Genomic DNA, 21,451 nt, shown 5'->3' with positions numbered 1-21,451 from the left:
TGCCCTTCACTCTCACTTAGCCGACTGGGGAAACCAGGGCTCTAGCACAATAGTTCCGGCACTGGAGAGGGCCCGGGGGACCGCCGGAAACATCAATCCTGGAGCCCAACAAGGGAACATGGTAACCCTGAGTACTGTAGTGACGGATTGGGCGGGATCTGGGCTTGAGTCCAGTGCTCTGGGGAGACAGGAAGTGAGGCTTGAACTAGAGATTTAAGCTTTGGATCCGGCCACCGGCAGGTAAGGGACGCACTGAGCCCTGGGAACTCTCATTATTCCTTGTCTGGGTAAGAAGACCTAAAAGGAGTCTGGAAAGTGTTCCCTGGAGTCTCGATGAGGCACTGCGGAGGATCAGAGCTTCCATCTGAGGCTGCAGAAGAACAGACCTAGCGGAAGGAGAGCGTGGGGAGCCCACGTCGCTACGGGAAGGGCTTTGGGGGCGGGGCTCGGGGAGGGGCGGGGCGGGGCTCGGGAAGCGGGAGGGGCCCCCGGAGCGTTTCAGGGAAGGACCTGCGGGTAGCGGGTTCTGGAAGGAGAAGTGGGGTGGAAGGGAAGAGGCGTGGCTTATGGAAGGGGCGGGTTTCCAGCGCCTAGACCTGGAAGGGATTAGGCGTGGCTTGCGTTGGCCTAGCCACCGCCTACCCGGCTCTGAACCGCGGTGGCGGCGGCGGCGGAGGAGGAACTCTGCGCTCACTGGCCGCGCTCGCTGCCCAGCAGAAGTAGCCGCTGCAATCAGCTCCAGGCCGGGGCCATGGGCGCCCTGCGCCATCCGGGTCATGAGGACGGAGGCAGAGGCAACGGGGCAGCCGCTCGAGCCCGGTCAGTGCCTCTCTTCAGGGCCTTGCCTTCAACCGGGGGAACCGAGGGGGACTCCGCCCTAGAGCCGGGCAGGGTCTGGCCGCGCGCGACCTTGGGTCGTCTGCGGCCTCAGCCCAGCCTGGAGCTTCTAGAGGGTCCTAGCTAGGTGGATATTCCTTCTCATCTCCTGTCCTCCACTTAGGGTGTTCCTGAGTCTCCCGGGGCTTGAAGCCCAGGGAGTTCTGAGAGCCGTCAAGTGGAAAAGTCCAAGGGGCAAAAAGGCACAACCTTGTCCAGAATCGAATAGCCCTGCTTGAAGCACGTTGGGTGATCCTGTTCCCCGGGGAACTGTGGAAAGCCTGAGGCCGAGAAAGAGGGGGAAAGAATGGCTTGAGAGCACTCAGCAAAGGGGCGGGAAAGAGGGGGAAAGAATGGCCTGGGAGCACCCAGCAAAGGGAACGTCATTTTCTCTGGCTTCCCAAACTCAGCGCTTTTGTCTTGGTACTGTTTTGGTTACTCGCTTACTGGTGGTTCCCTCTGCCCTGAGGAAACCCGAGCCCCTTTGCTTACTCACGAAGTGGGGACAGCGGGAAGTTATGGTGGAGCTTAAGACACAAGAGTTGATATTAATAAACTGTAAACAGTTGAGGTGCCATCTCAGGGGAGGGGTCAAAGGTTTATGGGACCCAAACCCTTTAGTGTCAGTTGGCATCACGTTCAGGGAGTGGTTCCTTCTGGTTGTAACCTGGAGGAGCTGAGCTTGGACCTGTACTGGGATTACATATTTACTCCTCCAGTTAGCCACCGCTGTGAACTTTGACTAGATCATTGCCCCTATCTTAGCCTCAGCAGATAATGGCTCACTTAGGTAGATGCAGTGTTAAAGTGTTTATAGATAGCATAGAATTAATCTTCATAAATCCCAGTGAAGTAGGCGACCGCTGCTTTCGGTACCTTTTGAGGTGAGCAGATAGGCTGAGAGGGTTAAAGAACCAGGAAGAGCTGGCTGTCTGCTTTCTCTTGTGGCAACCAGACAGCTGAAGCTAGGTCAGGGCTTTCTCCAAAGCAGACCCTAGCTTTCAGGTAGAGGACTGTCTTGGCTTAAGGCATCAATATCCAAAGCAGTTTTGGGCTCTGAATGCCAAAGCTGTTATCAGGACAAACACCAAGGCTGCTTCTCCCCTTATCACCTAGCCCCAGAAAGCATCTTCCCTGTGCTAAGTAAGATGAGGAGAGTTAATCAGGGATGTTTGCCTTGTGAGGCCTCAGGATGTAGGGGTTCTAAGGTTCAGTGAAAGAGGAGAGACACCGGAGTCTCTTAGGACCCTGAGGAGCAACTGTCCTATACCACAGTTTAGAGGGCATAGTTCAACTAATTAGAAGCAGAGCTCAGGCCACAGAGTAAGGAGGCAGCCTCCAACAGAGGGTTGTGATCTGGAGGCCTAGAACTAATGGGCACTTGTAGTGACAAGCAGATATTTCAAAGGGTAGACAGAGCTTTCAAAAACCAAAATCAACCCAAAATCTTTTCAGCAGCGTAAGTGGGGAGGCTAACGAAGCCCTGGCCCTACATGCCCATGGCAGAAACACGAGTGAACACAGAGGATTTGGATATTAGAGATGAGAAAGCAACATTCCAGACCGATGGTTAGATAAAAACAAAACCTGGCTAGCAATCAGCCTGAGTAGATCAGAGCCATTTACAGCCTCAGTAAGGGTTCTGAAAAGGGAAGACACCCATCTTGATAGAGCCACACCCTGCAGAGAGTTTTCCTCTAGCGTATTTTGAGAGAACTGTTTTAGGATAAGTCCCTGGAGACCAAGGTTTATGTCACCTCAATAAGTGTGATTTTTTTTCCATTCCTTTTTTTTTTTTTTTTTTTTTTTTAATTTGTAGCACTAGGGATTGAACCTAGGTCCTAGACAGTGCTAGACAAGGGCTACACCCCAGCCTCAGGTGTAACAGTGAGTACTAAGCATTAGACACTAGGCCAGGAAACATCTAACAAGATGAGTCAATCCCCCACTGTCTTCATCCATTCGTACAGCTGAGAAACTTATAAGCACTAGGAATTTATTTTCTCACAGTTCTGGGGGCTGAGAATTCTAAGATCAAGATGCTTGCAAGTTAAGTACAAGATCTACCCATTCCTTATAGATTCTCTCTAGATATGTCCACATGGCGGGGAGAGAGGAGAGGGGGAAATAATGTGTTCTCTAACAGCAGAGCATGAGAAAGATAAAGAAAAAAAAAAAAAAGAGGCCTTATGGTTGTTAGCTTCCTAAGATTTACATTATCAAATCGTTTGTGTCTTGAGTGTTTTGTCTGCATGCAGGTGCTGAAAGAGAATGTCAGAATCCCCTGAAGTGGAGTGAACAGACAGCTAGCTCTAAGACGGTGTAGGTGCTTGGACCTGAACTATGCCTGGGTCCTTTGCAAAAGCATCAAGTTCCTTTTAGCTGCTGAGCAAGCACCAGCTATTTACTTTAAATTGTCAGCCTGATGGAATCTATAATCGTGTGGGAAAGGAGTCGCAGTAAGGAGCTGTTTAGCGCTGCCTATGAGAGATTTTCTTAATGGGTTAATTGAGCTGGGAAGACTCACCCCAACGTGGGTTGGGCCCCAGTCTGATAAGGGGGAAGGACAGACACGAGCATACTCTTTGCTGTCTGTTCCTGATTTTGGAGATGATATGACTGGCTGTCTCCAACCAATGTGACATCCCAGAAATGACCGGTGGAAACTGGAATTGTGAGCTTAAGAAATAAGCCCCTTCCCCCTAAGTTTGTCAGGAGCGGTCATCACTCCGACTAGAAAGGAAGCTAAGGCAAAGCCTAGGTTAGTGTTTCCTGACCTTTTATAAGACCCAGCCTCAGACAACTCACAACTGAGCAATTACTCCCTTCCCGATTTCTTTCTTTTATCGATTTAAAGATTTCTATTGTGTGTGCATGAGGGTTTTTTGGTCTTGTTTTGTTTGCTTGTTGCTCTGACTATACCAATGTGTGCTCTCTGCTGTCAGAAGGCAAAAGAGGACATTGGAGATAGGGTTTGGGGTTGAGGTTGGGTTTGGAGTTTGGAGTTTGTTGGGATAGTGGTAGGGGTGGGTAGTGGATTAGTTCTAATGTAAGGGATAAGGTTAATTATAAAGGTAAGGTTAAGTGTAGTGTGTGTGGGGGTAGTGTGTGTGTGTTCTCATGTATATGAGTGCGTGCGTATGCATGTATGTGGAAGCCCAAGACTGACTTCAGGTGTCTTCCTATATGTTGAGGCAGAGTCTCTTACTCAACCTTGAGTTTGCTGTTTCTCTTAGTCTATTTAGCCAGCTCGCTCTAGAGACTTCCTGCTTCCATCCGCTTGCTGGGATTACAGGGCGGTGCGTGCGGGTTCTGGGTGTCTGAACTTGGGTCATCCTGCTTGAGCTCTTTATCCACTGAGCCATCTGCCCATCCCAAGGACTCTAAGGATTAGAAACTGGAGACGAAATTCCTCTCCCTGCTGTGTGAAGTATCTGGATTTGGGAAGGGGACAGGCAAGATCAAATCTACAAGATGTTCCAAAGGCCTTGGAAAGACTTGGGCTTAGAGGTTCCTGGAGTAAAGACTAGATAAAAATCTACATCCTGTAACCTTAAGTGTGAACTCGGGTTTAAAAGATTACACAAGAGGGGTGGGGAATGACCAGCCTGGGGTTAGGGAAAGCCCTAGAAACAGTGGCCTTTCAGCCAGTCCCTGAGGATATAGGAGAGCAGAAGGTTAAGACTCAAGACATCAGGCCTCTGGCTAGTGAATGGCCCTCTCCTCTGACACACACAGAGGGAATGGTAGGAGAGGGACTGGCCTGGTAGGCTTTGTACAGAGCTGGTTACCTGGCCCAGGGGAAAGCCTAGAAATCCACAAACGGGAATCCTAGTTGACTGGCTATTCATGTGTCAATAAGTAACGTGGTGACCAGTATAAAGAAGTCCCTCCTGTTTTTTTAAACTCTGCATTTCCTTCTCTCCCTCCTGTGTGTGTGTGTGTGTGTGTGTGTGTGAGAGAGAGAGAGAGAGAGAGAGAGAGAGACCTTCCTCTCTAGCCAGACTAGCCTTATGCTCCTCCTGTCTCAATCTCTCAAGCCTTGTGATTATAAATTTGTGCCACGCCGGGCTTGGTGGCGCACGCCTTTAATCCCAGCACTCGGGAGGCAGAGGCAGGCGGATTTCTGAGTTCGAGGCCAGCCTGGTCTACAAAGTGAGCTCCAGGACAGCCAGAGCTATAAAGAGAAACCCTGTCTCGAAAAACCAAAAAAAAAAAAAAAAAAAAAAAAAAAAAAAATTTGTGCCACAATGCCCCAATAGACTGAACTTTGAGCATATTCATTCACGGGCTAAGCTCCCGCAGGCCACGTGTCAGCTTGTTCTACCTTCAGAGCCTCAGGAAATGCAATTTGCCTTTGCCCTCCATGTTATTTTCTCTGAGGCACACCCCATCGCTTTCCTAACCTAAGCTCTTGCTACACACTGGGACAGTACCCTGCCATGTTACTGGTCACTGCCGCAGCACGTGTGCCAGGCTCTTGGAAAAACTGAAACTGGGAATAGCGAAACTCGACCCATTGAGAGGAGAATGGTTGTTTAGCCCCTCCCGTCAGCCAATGGTACCAGAATGCCTAGGTGTGGTCCTTTCTGCTCCGCTTCACAGCTCAGAATGGACAGGCTGAGAGGGTTGCCCAGGGACAGTGCTAGCTGGAGTTTGGAGGAGCAGTCTACTTCCCTAGCCTGGGTCACTTCCCTTCTCTCAGTCATGGCTGCCCACTTGCTCACCCTGGGAACTTGAGCCAGGCAGACCTCCGGGGACACTGCTGACCAAAAGCATGTGTGCAGAGACCTCCCCCCAACCCCAAGTGTGAGTGGTCATGGCAGCAACTGATGCCGCCCAGAGTGGGCACTGGTGACTCAAAGGAAACATGCCGGGGCAGCAGCTAACACTACTTTGTTGTAAAGTGGGGACCAACGCCCAGGAAGATCCTGGGTAGGGCTTATTGGCTGGTATGTAGGAGAACATGCTGGTGGTGTAAGAAGAGCGAGCTGTGGGAAGGCCCCTGAGATCCTATCGTGGTGCTTCTGTGGGGAGTGGCATTGGTGGGCACTGTGCAGAGTCTGCGACCTCACTCTCCTTTCTTGGCAGGGGACTTTGTGCAGCTGCCTGTGCCTATCATCCAGCAGCTCTATCACTGGGACTGTGGCCTGGCCTGCTCCAGGATGGTGCTTCGGTGAGCAGCCACACCTGCTGTGCATGGCTCAGGGATGAAACAGGAAGTAACCAGGATGGCAGCCAGCATCTGCATGGGTTGGCTTTGTTTGAACCCTAGAAGAGGCCCAGCTTCCATTCAGGCCCTGTCATATTTGAAATACGAACAAAGGGTGGGTCAGGCTGCCCAAGTGTGTTCACTCAGGTGATGCCTGGGAGCTTGGGGTGGACAAAGAAGTCCCAGGTGTTCAGGTTGGGTAGCTGGTGCATCTCCACTCCTCGGATATCAGCCCACTGGGATACTGCATAAATATAAGGACCTTGATAGTTTGAGCCAGAAAGGACTGGTACCTTGTTACCTTCGGCAAGAGTTTTTAACTGGTTGTCTGGAGGCCCAGATCAGTTCTCCTTTGTGTATCTTACATACTATGGTTCTGGGAAAGCTAGACCTTAACAGAGTATCTCGTGCCTGCAGTTTTGAAAACCACTTCCATGATCCAAAGAGTTTCATCTCCGATATGCAGTCAGTGAGGCCAGAGAGAGCAGCAACTTCCCCAGGTTCACTTAGTCCATAAGAGATGCAAAATCCAAGATCCAGGCCCTTCGCTCTGGGGGCCAGACAGCATCCCAGGCTGCCTGAGCCCTGAAAGCCTCAGGTTGTACTCAAGTCCATGGATCACTCCATGGGGATTCATGATAAAGGATTAGAAGTGCAAGCAGTGACTGTGGCACTCATGGGAGGAGGGAGTGGCTTGGTCTAGCTTCACTTCAAAAACAAGCTAACCCCTTTGCCCCTTGCCCTCAGGTACCTGGGCCAGCTCAATGATGGGGAGTTTGAAAACGCCCTGCAGGAGTTGCAGCTGACCAGGAGCATCTGGACCATCGACCTGGCCTACCTGATGCGCCACTTTGGTGTGAGACACCGCTTCTGTACCCAGACTCTGGGTGTTGACAAGGGTTACAAAAACCAGGTGAGCAGCTGGCCACTGGGTGGGCCTTTGAGGATAGCCAGTTATCTCAGCTGCAGGAGGGAGTGGTCAAAGCCTGGGCACTCGAGTACATGCACAGGGGTACAGACACCGGTGGCGGTGGCAGACAGACAACAGACAGGTGGCTCTGAGGTCTGGCCTGTGTGGGGCATATACACGCTCAGTCCTGACTTCTGTCTGCCTTTCTGCATCTTTCTCCATTGTAGGGCAGGGCAGGTCGAAGGCAGCAGAGCACGCTGATCACGTGACTACTGTTGCCTTGTTTTCTTCCTTCTCATCAGGGTAATTGGCATTCTGGGAGAAGAACACGTTATTAGCTGTCTGTCTGCTTTTCTGCCTTCCTCTGTTTTCCTCTCTAGAAAACTAAAGCCATCGCGATGGCGGTGCCAACACACCACTTTGTTCCGATCTCTCTCGTAAAGCCAGATCCAGGCTTACCTGCCCTTGAGGCGATCTTGCCCCGGTGCCAAGGCTTGGCAGAGTAGCCTCTGCTGGCCTCGTTGGCAGAGCTGCTATCACATGGTGGCCAGTGGCAGTCAGCCTAATTCTTGTTTGAACCTTCCATGCCAGGTAAAGAAGGCTACTAAATCTTAAGACAGAAAAGGGGACCTGGGAACAGAATGTCTTTGGCCTGCCTCCTAGGTCTCTCTCTGGTCACATGAGGCCCCAGCACCAAGCAGAGTGTGTTCTGTGAATCACACTTGGCTACACTGGGCCGTGGCTGAGCCTTCCTGGCGGGGGTTAGGAGGACAGCCTTGCCCGCCTTGCTCCTTTGCTTTAGGCTCCTGCTCCTCTCTACCAGAAAATGGTCAGTCCTTCTCTGGGAGCTACTCCGAATCTAACGCTTCCTCATCTCTTGAGCATCTTCTTCATGCCCCTGTGTAGTCCTATCCACTCCCCAGCCAGGGACAGACCTGGCTTTCTTTCTGGACATGCTGGGTAAAGCTGCCCGCCCATCGGTAGGGCTCCTGTATGTTCTTACTCCTATAAGACGGTGTTTGTTTCATTTAAATGAAGTGTGTGCATCCAGGGTAGGTGACTGCAGTCTGTCCTTCTCTCTTCAGTCCTTCTACAGGAAGCACTTTGACACAGAGGAGACCCGAGTGAACCAGCTGTTTGCACAGGCCAAGGCCTGCAAGGTGCAAGTGGAGAAATGGTGAGCCTTCCCACCCCACTTTCCTGGTCATAGTGACAAGGCAGGGAGCTCAGGGCCGAGAGCAGACAAGCCAAGTCCTTACGTCTTGTTGCACTGGGGAGTGGGTGCAAACTGGGGACATTGGTCTGGGAGATGGGAACAAGGCCACACTGGCACCCGCTGACCTCCCTCCTGCCCACAGCACAGTGAGTGTGCAGGACATCCAAGCACACCTGGCACAGGGCCACGTGGCCATTGTGTTGGTGAATTCCGGGGTGCTACACTGCGACCTGTGCTCCAGCCCTGTCAAGTACTGCTGCTTCACTCCCAGTGGCCACCGCTGCTTCTGCCGCACCCCCGACTACCAGGGCCACTTCATCGTCCTGCGTGGCTATAACAGGGCTACCGGCTGCATCTTCTATAACAACCCAGCCTATGCTGACCGTGAGTGCCAGGGGCAGGTGGGCCAGGGTGGCTGGTATTCACTGTCCTCTATGCCCAGACCTTACAACTGTCCCTTAGGCCCAGATCTCATGGCTTTCTCCCTTTCAAGCTGGTAGGCCGATGTCTGTCTCCAAAGCCCCTGCTCCTCCTGGGGTCCTGTCATCAGGGCTTGCCCCTCAGGCCATGCAGACAAAACCAGCTGCTGTCCTGACCGCCAGCTACCTCTCCTCCCACACTACCAGGTTCTGTCTACTGCTCAGCTCCCCACCTTGATAACTTACGTTCCACGGGCCTATCTCCTGGGCTTCACAGGCTAGCCAGCACACAAGCTGCAGAGCCTGGCTAGACGTGTTGTAGACTATCCACTGTCCTCACTGACGACCCTGGTCTGGAGGAGGACTCCTCTGAGCAGACCAGGGCACATGTCCTGGAACACACTCTTTTCTTCCCTTCGGGCCTTGTTTTCTCTATCTGCTAACCTGGGAAGGAGTCAAAAGAAAGACTTACCTGGAGAAGGCCAGAATGGGCACGAAAGGTTCCCTAGGGGAGCTAAGAGGTGACAAGGCAGGTAGAACCCAGACCCCATCCAGTCCCCCTGAGTACCAGCAGTGCGTATTTACCCCACCCACTGATCTGTCTCTGTTCTTTCCCGCCCATGCAGGGATGTGCAGCACCAGCATCAGTAACTTTGAGGAGGCCAGAACTAGCTACGGCACAGATGAGGACATCCTCTTTGTCTACCTGGACAGCTGACAGCAGGAGCCTGGCATGCCAGGTCCTCAGACCCTATGTTCTATCTCAGCCAGGCCCACTCAGGATGCCCACGCCCAGGGCAGCAGGTGCTGGGGTTCAGAATTGTAGCCTCAGCCTGTTTGACAAAGCTCTTGGGAACTCTGTGACTGCTTTGCCCACCAGTGTCATCATGCCATTTGCCTAAACACCTTGTAGTTGCTGGAGACAACTCAAGAGCATCTAAGGGGAGTATCTCTCACAACCCTAAATTCTGCCTCCAGCTGTGCCCAGTGAAAGACCTCAAGTCTGCCTCCAGCCATGCCCGAGGCAGGAACCCTGGAAGAGAAGCGTGTTTGGGAAGAGCACATGCAGATCCAGGCCTGTGGCTAGGCCACGCTCAGCCCCATAGTGGGTGGCAGCACTGCTCTCTCCTGTCTCCTACGGACTCAGGTCTCTGGGACTGCTCACTAGGCCTTGTAATCACGCAGCGTAAGCATACCTCACAGCCACTCTGAGGCTCTCTGACCCCTGAGATGCTGAGGCCTTCTTAGCCTCTAGGTACAGTCTGTACAATGGAAAGCTTTTAGGAGTGGGCAGGGCTGAATGGATGGGAGCTGAAGAGAATATCTTAGGAACAAGGAGTTGACAAGAGACTCCCCAGAGAGCCCCTGCGTCCATAAGGCCTCCTGATACCAGCTTGGCTTCCCACAGCAAGCTCTAACTCTGGGAGCCTTTTGAAGATGGGTGCTAGAGGGGCCGTGCCCCTAAAACAGCAGGCAGCTTCCCACCCACCCTGGTGTGTACACCAGGAGCGTTTGCACAGAATACTGGGTGTCTTCTGTCTTGAAGAAAGGCAGTGTCCCCGAGTCACACAGCACAGCAGGTAGCATCAACTAGAGCTAGTTAATGTGTGTTGTTTTGCTCTTGGGAGCGAGACTTCAGTTTCCAATGTGTGGGGAGTTAGACCATAATAGATACAGGTACTTTGAAACCACTAACCCTTCTTTACACGGGGCACATAGGCCAGTCCGAGTTCTTTCTTAACAAGATGGCTGTTCTGGCCTGGCCAGCAGTCTGCATGCTGAAGCTGCACCAAAGACAAGCGAATGGGTCATTTCTAAAGAGACCAGGGAGCCCACTCCTCATGGGCTCTCCGTGGTGAAGAATAAAGGGTACCCCAATGGCCTCTCACCATCACTGTCCTCCAGGGGCCTTGGACTTTTAGTACTCAAGGCATGGCGTGGCAGTAGCTGCTTCCCCTACCACTAGCTGCCCCCTCATGGTCGTCTGGGGGACAGAGGTGGTCTGTGTTTACAAGGGCAGTCAAGACCAGTCACCCATATTATTCATCAATGTTAGACGAAGCCTTGAGCTGAAGGAGGTGCTGTCGGCTAGGCAGCTACTCTGGGTTTCAGAGAGTAGTATTGGTTTCATTCTGGTCTCATTTCCATTGCCTTAATGCTGGGTGGTCAGGGCCCCAAGGAACTCTGGATCTAAGCTCAGGAGTACCACATAGCAGCTATGGGTATGGGTGTCCTCCTCTAGGAGGCCCTGGTGTAACTGTGAGACTAAGTGATAGGAAGAAGTAAAGCCTTCACAGCGAGTGGATGGGATGAGGTGTGACACCCCCCTCCCCTCGGGAGTGCTCGTGGGAAGTGGCCTCCACCGAAGGTAGTCATCTTCATCCTCTAGGACATTTAAAACATACTCAGTCCCTGGACCCAGATGATGGCTTCTCAGGGCAAGTCATAAGTTATCGGGTCCAGTTGTCTGGAAGAATAACAAGAAAGCTGCTGCCTTCGAGATCACCTGCCTGAGGCGGGGCACGAGGCACACTGTGCTATACTGCATGAGCCATGAATTGGGCTAGAGGAAGCCTTGTCATCAGATACTGACCATAGCATGTGACACTCAGACTTCTCAGCTCCTGTGCAGCCCAGTGTAGGCTCTGAGGCCACATGGATACTCTAGATGGTTCTGATCACTCTAGCCACCGGAGGACGAAAGGGATCTTGCATAGCAGAGGATTTTATACACAAATATATTTTGTTTGTAATGAGCCATTCTCAATAAATATTCTCAGTGTACAGTGGTAGCACCCTTTGTCCTGCCGTCATGAAAGCCCTATTAGCCTGCAGAGTTCCTGTCTCCCCAAATTGTTGGCTTGACTGCTTGGAACCAGGTCCTTGGAATGCTGTATCTAGTTTTAGCTGGGACTGGAATTTCATTTTCTGCCTTTGAGGCCTCAACCAGGCCTTGATGCTGGACAAGGCCAGGATAGACAGCACCTACATATTTCAGAACTCAGACCGGCTCTTAAAGAAGATAGGATACTTGGTTGAGTTGAGGGAGATAGTGTGTCTATAAGAAAAAAGCCAGGGGGTACAGTGGGGGACACGAACCTTTCTGTTTCCTTTGCCCCAGCATGTAGCCGATAACAGGTCTCCTGGGCTTTTGATATAACACTGACACCTTCACCAGAGGAGGTGACTGATAGATAATCTCAGACAAAATTCAGTTTTTCCAGGCTGAGTGAGAGATTCATCAACCCATTTCCTTCCAGAAGTTACAGGCAAGCTATCTATCCACCCACCCACCCCACCCCAGCCCAGCCATTCTACCACCATCAGAAAAAAAAAAAAAAAAAAAAAAAAAAAAGGAGACCTGGAATCTTCTTGGACTACCACGCCTCATTGTCCTGTTGGGTCCTTTGTACAGCCTTCTATATAGTTAGCACCTTTTGAGCAATGTTCAGACAACATTGTCCTGTACTGAAAGTGTCTAGCAAACTGTGAGTCACTCTCCCTGAGGGTCCGGCAATCCCAACACTCTCGTTAAAAAGCTGTTAAGGCTCTGTAGTTGGTAATTTTGCTGATTGGAGCATCTGACAGAGGGAAGCTAGAGGTGCCTCAGAACATGTGGGACTCACTGTGTCTGTGACACAGTGACCAGGTAGTCATCTGCCAAAGCTGGCTGACTGTATTCCTCTTAAAAAGATTTATTTTTATTTTATATATAGGATTCTGTTGGCATGTATGTCTACATCGGATGTGTGCTATACTCAAAGAGGCAGAAGAGGGCATCACACTTTCTTTTTTTCTTCTTTTTCTTTTCTTTTCTTTTTTTTCTTTCTTCAAGACAGGATTTCTCTGTGTAGCCCTGGCTGTCCTGGAATTCACTCTGTAGACCAGGCTGGCCTCAGACTCAGAGATCTGCCTGCCTCTACCTTCTAAGTTCTGGGATTAAAGCTGTGTGCCACCCCTGCCCGGCTCCTCAGACTTTCTAGAACAGGAGTTCCAGGTGGTTGTGAGCCACCATAAGGGTTCTGGGAGCTGACCTTGAATCCTCTGGAAGAGCAACTTATGCCCTTAACTCCTGGGTCAACTCTCCAGCCCTGGTTAATAATTAAAATGAAGTCCATAGCTAGATATGGTGACACATGCTGGTAGTCTCAGTACTGAGGCTGAGGCAAGAGGGTTGTGAGTTCAAAGGCCAGCCTTAAAGATGATTCTTGAAAGCCGCGGGAGTAAAATGGAAGTGGGCCATTCACACATAGCTCCCTGGGGCCAGGTGGTATCTAAGCTTTACATGGAAAAAAAAAATGGGCAGCTAGCCTTTTTCGGGAGAACACAGCCATACTTAAAACAAAGGCATAGGCTCCAAGGAGGCCTTAACATAGTTTCTGCTGCTTTACAGACAGCTTGACTAAACTGAAGCTGTGCTGGTGTCCACCAGCTGTGGTTGTTTACTTAGAGGCTGCCACACCAAACAGAAAGTGGGTGAGTCACTGCCCTCTGGCAGAACCTGCCAATAATCTGGACATAGTATTCTACCTCATTGACTTCCTCTTCCCCTGAATCTCAGGCTGTGGCCAGTGGCCCAGTTTGGTCTGCCACTTAGAAAAAACCTCAACTTGTATTTAAATTTATTTTTATTTTATCTTTAAATTTTTAAAAAAGTTTTATATGTATGGGTGTTTTGCCTGCCATGTATGTCTGTGCCCCATTTGTGTGCTTGCTGACTGGTGAATAGAAATGTCAGGTTTCCTGAAACTGGAGTTAGAGATGGTTGTAAGCAGCCATGTGGTTGCAGGGAATCGAGCTCTGGTCCTCTGGAAGTGCAGCCAGTGCTCTTAACCACTGAGCTGTCTCTCCAGCACTCCCAACTGGCATTTAAAGACACATCTGTTTGGGTCTGTGAATTGGGCAATCTGTGGCTGTGATGGGTAAATACATATTGCCCATTCTAAGAACCCGTTTTCCTTTGAACCAATTGGAATGAGGCTGTTGACCTAGTCAGTATGACCCAGATCCTATTTATCACTGTGTTGAACATGGTAATACATCCGTTTTGTGAGCTGAACATACCAGGAATGACAGCCGCCAATCAGAGATGGCCACAGTAGGCCAGGCTTGTGATTAGCCAGTTCTCATACCAGCAAAGAGTTCACCTTGTACAAAGCACAGCCCAAAACTTCTCCAATGTAGTCAGTTACTCTTGGCTCCCACTCAAAGGTTTCTGTTTTGTGGGATAGAGGATATAAAAGCACCAAGTAGAATGTCCACCTGAGATATATGATACTTCCCATATGCAGAATCCACGGGAGGACTGGCCCTCTTTTCTTTTGGTGATGAAGGAGATTACAAAGCAAAGAGGGTGTAGTCACGGTCTCTGACCACTATTGACACTTTTCCATATTATTGGATTCCAGTTTGATCAGCCAGCTCTGGTGGAACCACAAGGGCTACTGAACAGATTCGCCATCTAAGTTTGGCTTTCTGAGCCTTTTGTAGTCTGCCAGCAGTGACCTTTTGTCACAGAAGTCACCCAACAGTGGCTAACAATCACGGTACCCACACTTCCTGCCACCTGTAAGCATCTGGCACTGTGGAATACTAGAAAGGCTTCCTCAAAAATCAACTGAAAAATGTGTTTGACTTTCTCAACGCAGAACGGTTTACTGGAAATCCTGGGATCCTGTGATGTTGGCAGTCTAGATTGGGAGAGAGATATCAGACCTGGTCTTCCATCCATGCTTGGGGATCCTGGTTTCACAGGCATGTATTTAGCCATTCACACAGAATCTATCAACCTCAGTTCTTTAAAAGATTATCGTACAAATAAGCCCCATAAACCTAGCTCTTCAGGGTTCCGGAATGTTCATGCTTTTTAATATGGTGAATTCTGTTTCCTGAAATCTAGCCTGAAGATAGTCTCTGAAGGAAAGAACAGAAACACGGCAGGTTTAGCCTTTAAAATGTGTGCACTTGCATTTTTGGTCACAATACTACAAAAGCGTGACTAGTGAGTACTTTTGAAATAGGAGAATGATCCAGTAAGGGACTAGCCACATGTGAGACGCACAAGTTGTAGAAATAGCTTTGCAACCAACGTTTTATGGTAAAGGGAAATGCTCATTATATCATGAAACAGTGGATGGCAGCATTTTAGACATATGGATCCAATTCCATTAAAGTAGGCATCAAAGGTATAAAGGGCTGGAGAGATGGCTCAGTGGTTAAGAGCACCAACTGCTCTTCCAGAGGTCCTGAGTTCAATTCCCAGCAACCACATGGTGGCTCACAACCACCTGTAATGGGATCAAATGCCCTCTTCTGGTGTGTCTGAAGAGAGCTACAGTGTACTCACATAAAATAAATAAATAAATCTTTTTTAAAAATATATTTTTTAAAAGTTTGAACAGATTTATGTCAAAACATTAGTTATGGGTTATTCTACCTGTTTCCTCAGGCTGTGCACCAAGCACTGAAAGAGTCAGAGCAGAGGCCCAGCTCTCAGCTCACAGACACTGTACCACAAGACCCTTGGCTCATCCTGGACCAGTGGGTGACCAGGAAGGCTTTCCCCAGGAGGCAGCTATCCAAGTGGGCAGGTGCTAGCCCTTGGTCCTGGACCATGGATGCTCTGTGGCGTGAGCATATGGATGAAGGAAGGATGGCAAGCCTGGACCAGCTTCCCTCCACCTTGGAGACAGGACTACAGCTCTGGCTCCAGTTTTTGGAGGGAAGAAGGCAATACAAACTATATGTTTCCCTGTGTCTCCCTCAAAAACCTGTCTCCTGTGACTTAAAGTGATTTCAGGACGGGGGTGCCGTCTCCAATGATAAAAGAACTGTAAAGTGGCTTTGCTTGACAACTTCCTCCTCAAAAGAATTGTGCTAAGCTGGGTATGGTGGCCTTTGATCCCACCTGTTGGGAGGCAGCGTCAGATGAATCTCTAAGTTTGAGGCTAGCCTGGTCTACATAACAAATTCCAGGCCTGCCAGGGTTACACACTAAGACTCTGTTTTCAAATTTAAAAAAGAAAACAAAGGGGGGGGGGACTGGAGAGATGGCTCAGCAGATAAGAGCATCAACTGCTCTTCTGGAGGTCATGAGTTCAAATCCCAGCAGCCATCTGGTGGCTCACAGCCATCTGTAATGAGAAACAAGTAATAAAGAACCTATGGGCTGAGCGAACAGGGCCAGAGCAAGTGGGGCTGGAGCAAGAGGAAGAACGTGAAGGGGGAAAATAAAATTTAAAAAAAAAATAAAATTAGCTGTGGTAAAATATATTGTCAACCTGATGTAAGTTTGGTCTAACTCTATCTACAAAATTGATTTGTTTGGCCCAAAGCAGGCTCCAGAACTAACTGTACCCTAGCTTGACATGTAAACAAACTTAACCTGGTCTGAGGCTAAATACCCTGGTAAACAGGCAACCAGCCAAGGATCTGCCAACTGCTGTGGTCAAGCGCCAACCAATCATGAGTTGCCAACTAATTAGATCATGCTCAAAGAAGCAAATGGCTAATCACACTATGACCATAGATGGCAAAAGCTGGCTGCAGCCAGTTAGGTTACTTTTTAGGAAAGGGTCTTTGCCCCACTCCCCAACACACACACACACACACACGTGTACCATGTGTATATATAATATGATTATGATATAGGGATTTCAGAACCAGCTGACACTTCCCATGTAGCCAGGCTGGCTTCGAACTTAAAGCACTGCCTGCCTCAGCCTCCTGAGTGCTGAAATTAAAGGTAGGAGCCACCATTCCTGGCCTTTTTTTTTTTTTTTTTTTTAAGATTTTAATTTTATGTGTATGAGTGTCTTGCCTCATGTATGTCTACGGTCCACATGCAAGCAGGGCCTGTAAAAGTCAAAGAAGGAATTGGATCCCCTGGAACCAGAGTTACATGGTTGTTATCCACTATGCGGGTGCTGGCAACCCAACGCTGGTCCTCTTCAAGAGTAGCCAGTGCTCTCAACTGCTGCTCCATCTCTCCAGTTCATAGCCATCTTATTATTTTTTTTAAAGGCATGCATCACCACTGCCCTTTTTTTTTTTAGATTTATTTATTTATTTACTTATTTATTTATAAGTACACTGTAGCTGTCTTCAGACATACCAGAAGAGAGCATCAGATCTCATTGCAGATGGTTGTGAGCCACCATGTGGTTGCTGTTAATTGGACTCAGGACCTCCGGAAGAGCAGCCAGTGCTCTTAACTGCTGAGCAGTCTCTCTACCCCCCCACCCCATCTTAATTTTTAGAGAACATCTCTTGCTGTACTTTGAGTCTATCAGTCAGCTAGATGGTCTGGCCAGTAAGCTCCAGGAGACCTCCTGTCTGCTTCCCCAGCATGGACACTTCAGGTGTGTCACACCGGTGCTGGAGGGTCTTACTGCTGGAGGGTCTCACTGGAGTCCTCGTGTCCGCATAATAAGCTTTGCTAATAACCAGCTTTGGTGATCTTTTTGAAGAACGAACTACTGGTATCATTGATCTCCTCTCCTGAGGGTGTATGTGCACGTGGAGGCCAGAGGTCAGCTGTCATCTCACAGGGTACCTTCCACCCACATCCCCTTGTTTTTGAGACAAATTCTTTTCCTGGTCTGGGAATCACTGAATAGGTTAGGTTAGGCTGGCTGACCAGAAAGACCCAGGGACCTTACTATCTCCCCATAGACGGAAATGGATCTAGCATACACTCAAGTTCCAGAGCCACTGTTTCTGAAGCACAGAAGGATTAAGGACAGACAGTGTAAACATGATGAGGCAGATCCATTGGACTTTGTCAGCCAAGGTGCTATCTAGCGACACCTATCACTGACATGGGTTGTTTATGTAATCTCGTTGCTGGTCAATGAGGCTGTCTTCTCTGATAAGAACAGGAAGGGTGGAACTATGAAGTACTATAGTAGTATAAAATTTAGTAAATCCTGTGGTGGCACATTCCTGCCCCAAAGTTCTGGATTCCTGAATTACACACACACACACACACACACACACACACACACACACACACACACACACACACAGCCTTTATATATTTTGATATGCCTAGAATAATTCAATGGCTGGGCCACTTCCTAACCTCGATGTGACTAATCCACCTCCTTCTGATCATTCTGAGTTATCACTTAGGACATTCTGCCACCCCTCCAACCCCCGCTCCCTTTTCACTCTTACACGGCTATGCCTCTCTGCCCTGCACCTGCTCAGGTATGGAGACTCTCTTTTCCTCCTTCTCCAGGCAGATCCTTTCTTCCCTTTTCTTCCTCTCTGTTCCTAGCCCAGGAATCTGAAAACTCCCACTCTGTCTGCCCTGCCCAGCCATTGGCTGTTGGCATATTTATTTACAAATCAGAACCAAATGGGGGCAGGGTCCCTGAGTGTCTTTCCTTCAAACACAAGAGCAGTTTGGGGGACCCAAATTAACATAAGAATACAAGCCTCAGCCTTTAATCCCAGCACTTGGGAGGCAGAGGCAGGCAGATTTCTGAGTTCAAGGCCAGTCTGGTCTACAGAGTGAGTTCCAGGACAGCCAGGGCTATACAGAGAAACCCTATCTTGGGAAAAAAACAAAAGGAAAAATAAAAGGAAAAAAAAAAAAAAAAAAGAAGAAGACAAGCCACTACAAAGTACCACCTCCTATTCCTGACACTCAGGTCAACTATAGTTTGAGGCTCTGTACTCTACCCCAGAGCTACCCCTCTGTCTATGTGTTTGGTTTGGAAGGACACAGCCCTCATAGGCACTGCACTGCCCACTGCCATGGGGCTTTATGGGACCTCTTGTCTCTCTTGCCACCATCCTGAAACCTAAAGCGGATGGTCTTGTGGCTCCATTATACAAATGCATAGGCAGAGAACTGAGTTTCCTGATTCGTAAGTCAGGAATCAATCACCAATGTGGGAGCCATGAGAAAACAAAGAGAAGTGAGAGACACCAAGAGATTTAGTACAAAGAACCTCCTGATGGGATGATAGGAAGCCTGGTGACACAAGCCTGAGACCCACAGGGGAGGCCACCAGGAAGGGCAGGCAGGCTGGTGCACTTGGGCACTGTTGTGATCGGCCCTACATATAGATTAATGGTGGCATGTGGAAAGCCGCTCCCACATTCGCCATTACAAGATGGCACATGAGCTGGGTGTTTGAACAAGTAAAAAGGCTTACTGCACATGTCTCTGGATAGTCCCTGTCCGCGAGGACATACATCCGTTAAGTACGTTATCTTGTCCATTTGGAAATGGCCCTGTGAGGATGCGCCACATCAGAGGCGGGACAAAAATTCTATATAAGGCACAGGGCTGGGTTCCTCAGAGTCTTCACATCTGTGTGTAAGCTTATGCTCTCCCTCTCAAGATGCATTAAAGCTTGGCTGCAGAAGGATCCTACTTGTGTGCCGTGTCGTTCTTGCTGGTCGAGTCGGACGCGCGCAAGAGTGGCACCCATCATGCTATGGGCAACCATTTCTATGTTTATCATAGTAAACAGAGTCATTGATGTCTTTAAACCAAATCAAATGGAAAAAATTCCAGAAATCCAGACCCAGAGAGGAAAACTCATCCCCTAAGCTTCTGTTCCTTTGGGATCACATATGGCAACAAAGCCTGTATCAATTAGGCCTCGCCAGTGGCAGGACTCACAGGCGACATGTTAGGAGATGTTATGAGGATGTGAAGAGAGTGGGGAAGGGGGACTGCCTAGGTCAGTCTAATAGTTCCAGGGAGAGCCAGGCTGTCTCAGTAGTATCAGGGAGGCAGGTTGAACTTCTCACCAGGGCTGGAACTGCTGTCTATACAGTTCCTTCCTCTCCACAGAAGCCACGGGAATTCCCATCCAGGTTTTATGGCATGATCTCACTCAAGTCACTGGCTATAAACTCCAATAGTGTTTGTAAGATACCTTTGCACAAAGCTGCCGGCATGGGTTATGTTTGATATCAACTTAGGAGATTTAGAAATGACGTGGGAATAAACCTGCCTGCGAACCTGTGAGAAAATGTTTGAAGCAATTGGGGTGGGAAGACCAAGCCTGAGTATCAGCAGGGCCATTCCATGGGCTGGGGTTACAGACTGAATAACAAAAAGCAAGCAAACTAGCCCCTAGAATCCATCACCAACTCCTTCCTCTTGTGGGCAAAAGGTAACCAGCTACCATCTTGATTTCTCTGCTGTGGTAGACTTTGTCCTAGAACCATGAGCAACTTTCACCTCCTTCCTTAAGTCAGGAAGCTTTGTGACAGTGATGGTAAAAGTAGCTGTCACACAGAGCATGGTGCCTGTGCCTCAAGTCCCAGCTAAGCAAGGATGACCAAGGGAAGTTTAAGACCAGCCCGGACAAACTAGTGACAGCTAGAGCTGTCTCAACCTTCTCTGTCCTAGATCTTTTCTTACACATACCTAGGTCTGTGCCTAACTGAAGAATTTGAGACTGTAACCAAGGTGGGGTTGCATCAAAAGAACATCCCACCTGCCCATAGCCATGCTGTGTCCCCTGGCTGGTTTTTGTTATCAGCTCAACACACTTGGGAAGAGGGAACCTCAACTGAAGAACTGACTCCCTCTGGTGGGCTTGTCTGTGGGACATTTTCTTAATTGCTAATTGCTATAGGAAGGCTCTGCCCTGTGAGTGGTGCCACGGATGGGCAGGTCAGCCTGGGCTACACACAAACACACACAAAGGAACTGAGCAAGGCATAGGGAGCAAGCCAGTAAGCAGCATTCCTCCATGGCCTCTGCTTTAGTTTCTGCCCTCACGTTCCCACCTCCAGCACCTGCCCTGGTTTCTCTCCGTGATGGGCTATAATTTAAACACCAAATAAATCTTTCCCTCCCCTTAGTTTTTTCTTTTTAACAGTCAGTGTTTTATCACGTGGCATCAGTAAATCCAAAGCAGAACACTGTGGTCTCCGTGACTCTCCATATCCCCCACCCCCGACCCCCAGCACGCGGTCTCTCCAAAACTGACCCTCAAAAGGCTGTCACCAGCTGGGCGTGGTGGCGCACGCCTTTAATCCCAGCACTCGGGAGGCAGAGGCAGGCGGATTTCTGAGTTCGAGGCCAGCCTGGTCTACAAAGTGAGTTTCAGGACAGTCAGGGCTACACAGAGAAATCCTATCTCGAAAAACAAACAAACAAACAAACAAACAAACACAAAACAAAACAAAACAAAACAACCCCCAAAAACAAAACAAACAAACAAAAACCCCAAAACAACAAAAAAAGGGGGGCTGGCACCTCAGCACTGGAAAATTGGTATATCTTTTAAGTTATTTTATTGGGTTTTTATACTTTTACTTCCAACCCTTATTCTACCTGAATTCCTTCCAACCCCACAAAACTAGGTAGGGGAGAAAGAAGATGTCATGGTTTAAATATGCTTGGCCTAGGGAGTGGCACTACTTGGAGGTGTGGCATTGTTGGAGTAGGTGTGTCACTGTGGGAATGGGCTTTAAGACACTCATCCTAGCTGCCTGGAAGCAAGTATTCTACTAGCAGCCTTCAGATGAAGATGTAGAACTCTCAGCTCCTCCTGCACCATGCCTGCCTGGATGCTGCCATACTCATGCCTTGATGATAATGGACTGAACCTCTGAACCTGTAAGCCAGCCCCAATTAAATGTTGTCCTTATGAGAGTTGCCTTGGTCATGGTGTCTGCTCACAGCAGTAAACCCTCACTAAGACAGAAGGTTAGAGAGGAAAGGGGACATAAGACCTCTCCAGGCTACTTCCTACAGACTGGGGAAGCTGGGTTCCTTGGGGCAAGTCCAATCTTGGTTTTCAGAAGATCCCAGCAACCTAACAACCCAGCAATAGCAATGG

At 49.2% G+C, this 21,451-nt stretch overlaps 1 protein-coding gene across 2 annotated transcripts; it reads left to right on the top strand.

The window, feature by feature from the left end:
- The first annotated feature begins 47 nt into the window (after positions 1 to 47).
- Positions 48 to 11,417, top strand: Gucd1 (guanylyl cyclase domain containing 1). Of its 2 annotated transcripts, none has more exons than XM_085842887.1 (6): positions 48 to 240; positions 5,968 to 6,052; positions 6,836 to 7,001; positions 8,084 to 8,175; positions 8,357 to 8,598; positions 9,260 to 11,417. In XM_085842887.1, exons 2-6 carry the CDS (start codon positions 6,042 to 6,044, stop codon positions 9,349 to 9,351), a joined length of 603 nt encoding a protein of 200 aa, XP_085699013.1. In that variant the 5' UTR covers positions 48 to 240; positions 5,968 to 6,041; the 3' UTR covers positions 9,352 to 11,417. The 2 variants fall into 2 exon arrangements, with proteins under 2 accessions (XP_085699013.1, XP_021029465.2); XM_021173806.2 differs by lacking the exon at positions 48 to 240 and adding an exon at positions 567 to 819.
- Positions 11,418 to 21,451: the final 10,034 nt, after the last annotated feature.

Source organism: Mus caroli, unplaced genomic scaffold, assembly GCF_978045245.1.
Source record: "Mus caroli unplaced genomic scaffold, Mus_caroli_1 scaffold_9, whole genome shotgun sequence".
NCBI lineage: Eukaryota > Metazoa > Chordata > Mammalia > Rodentia > Muridae > Mus > Mus caroli.
The sequence above is the reverse complement of the archived record's forward strand: the minus strand, read 5'-3'. Positions and strand labels throughout refer to the sequence as shown.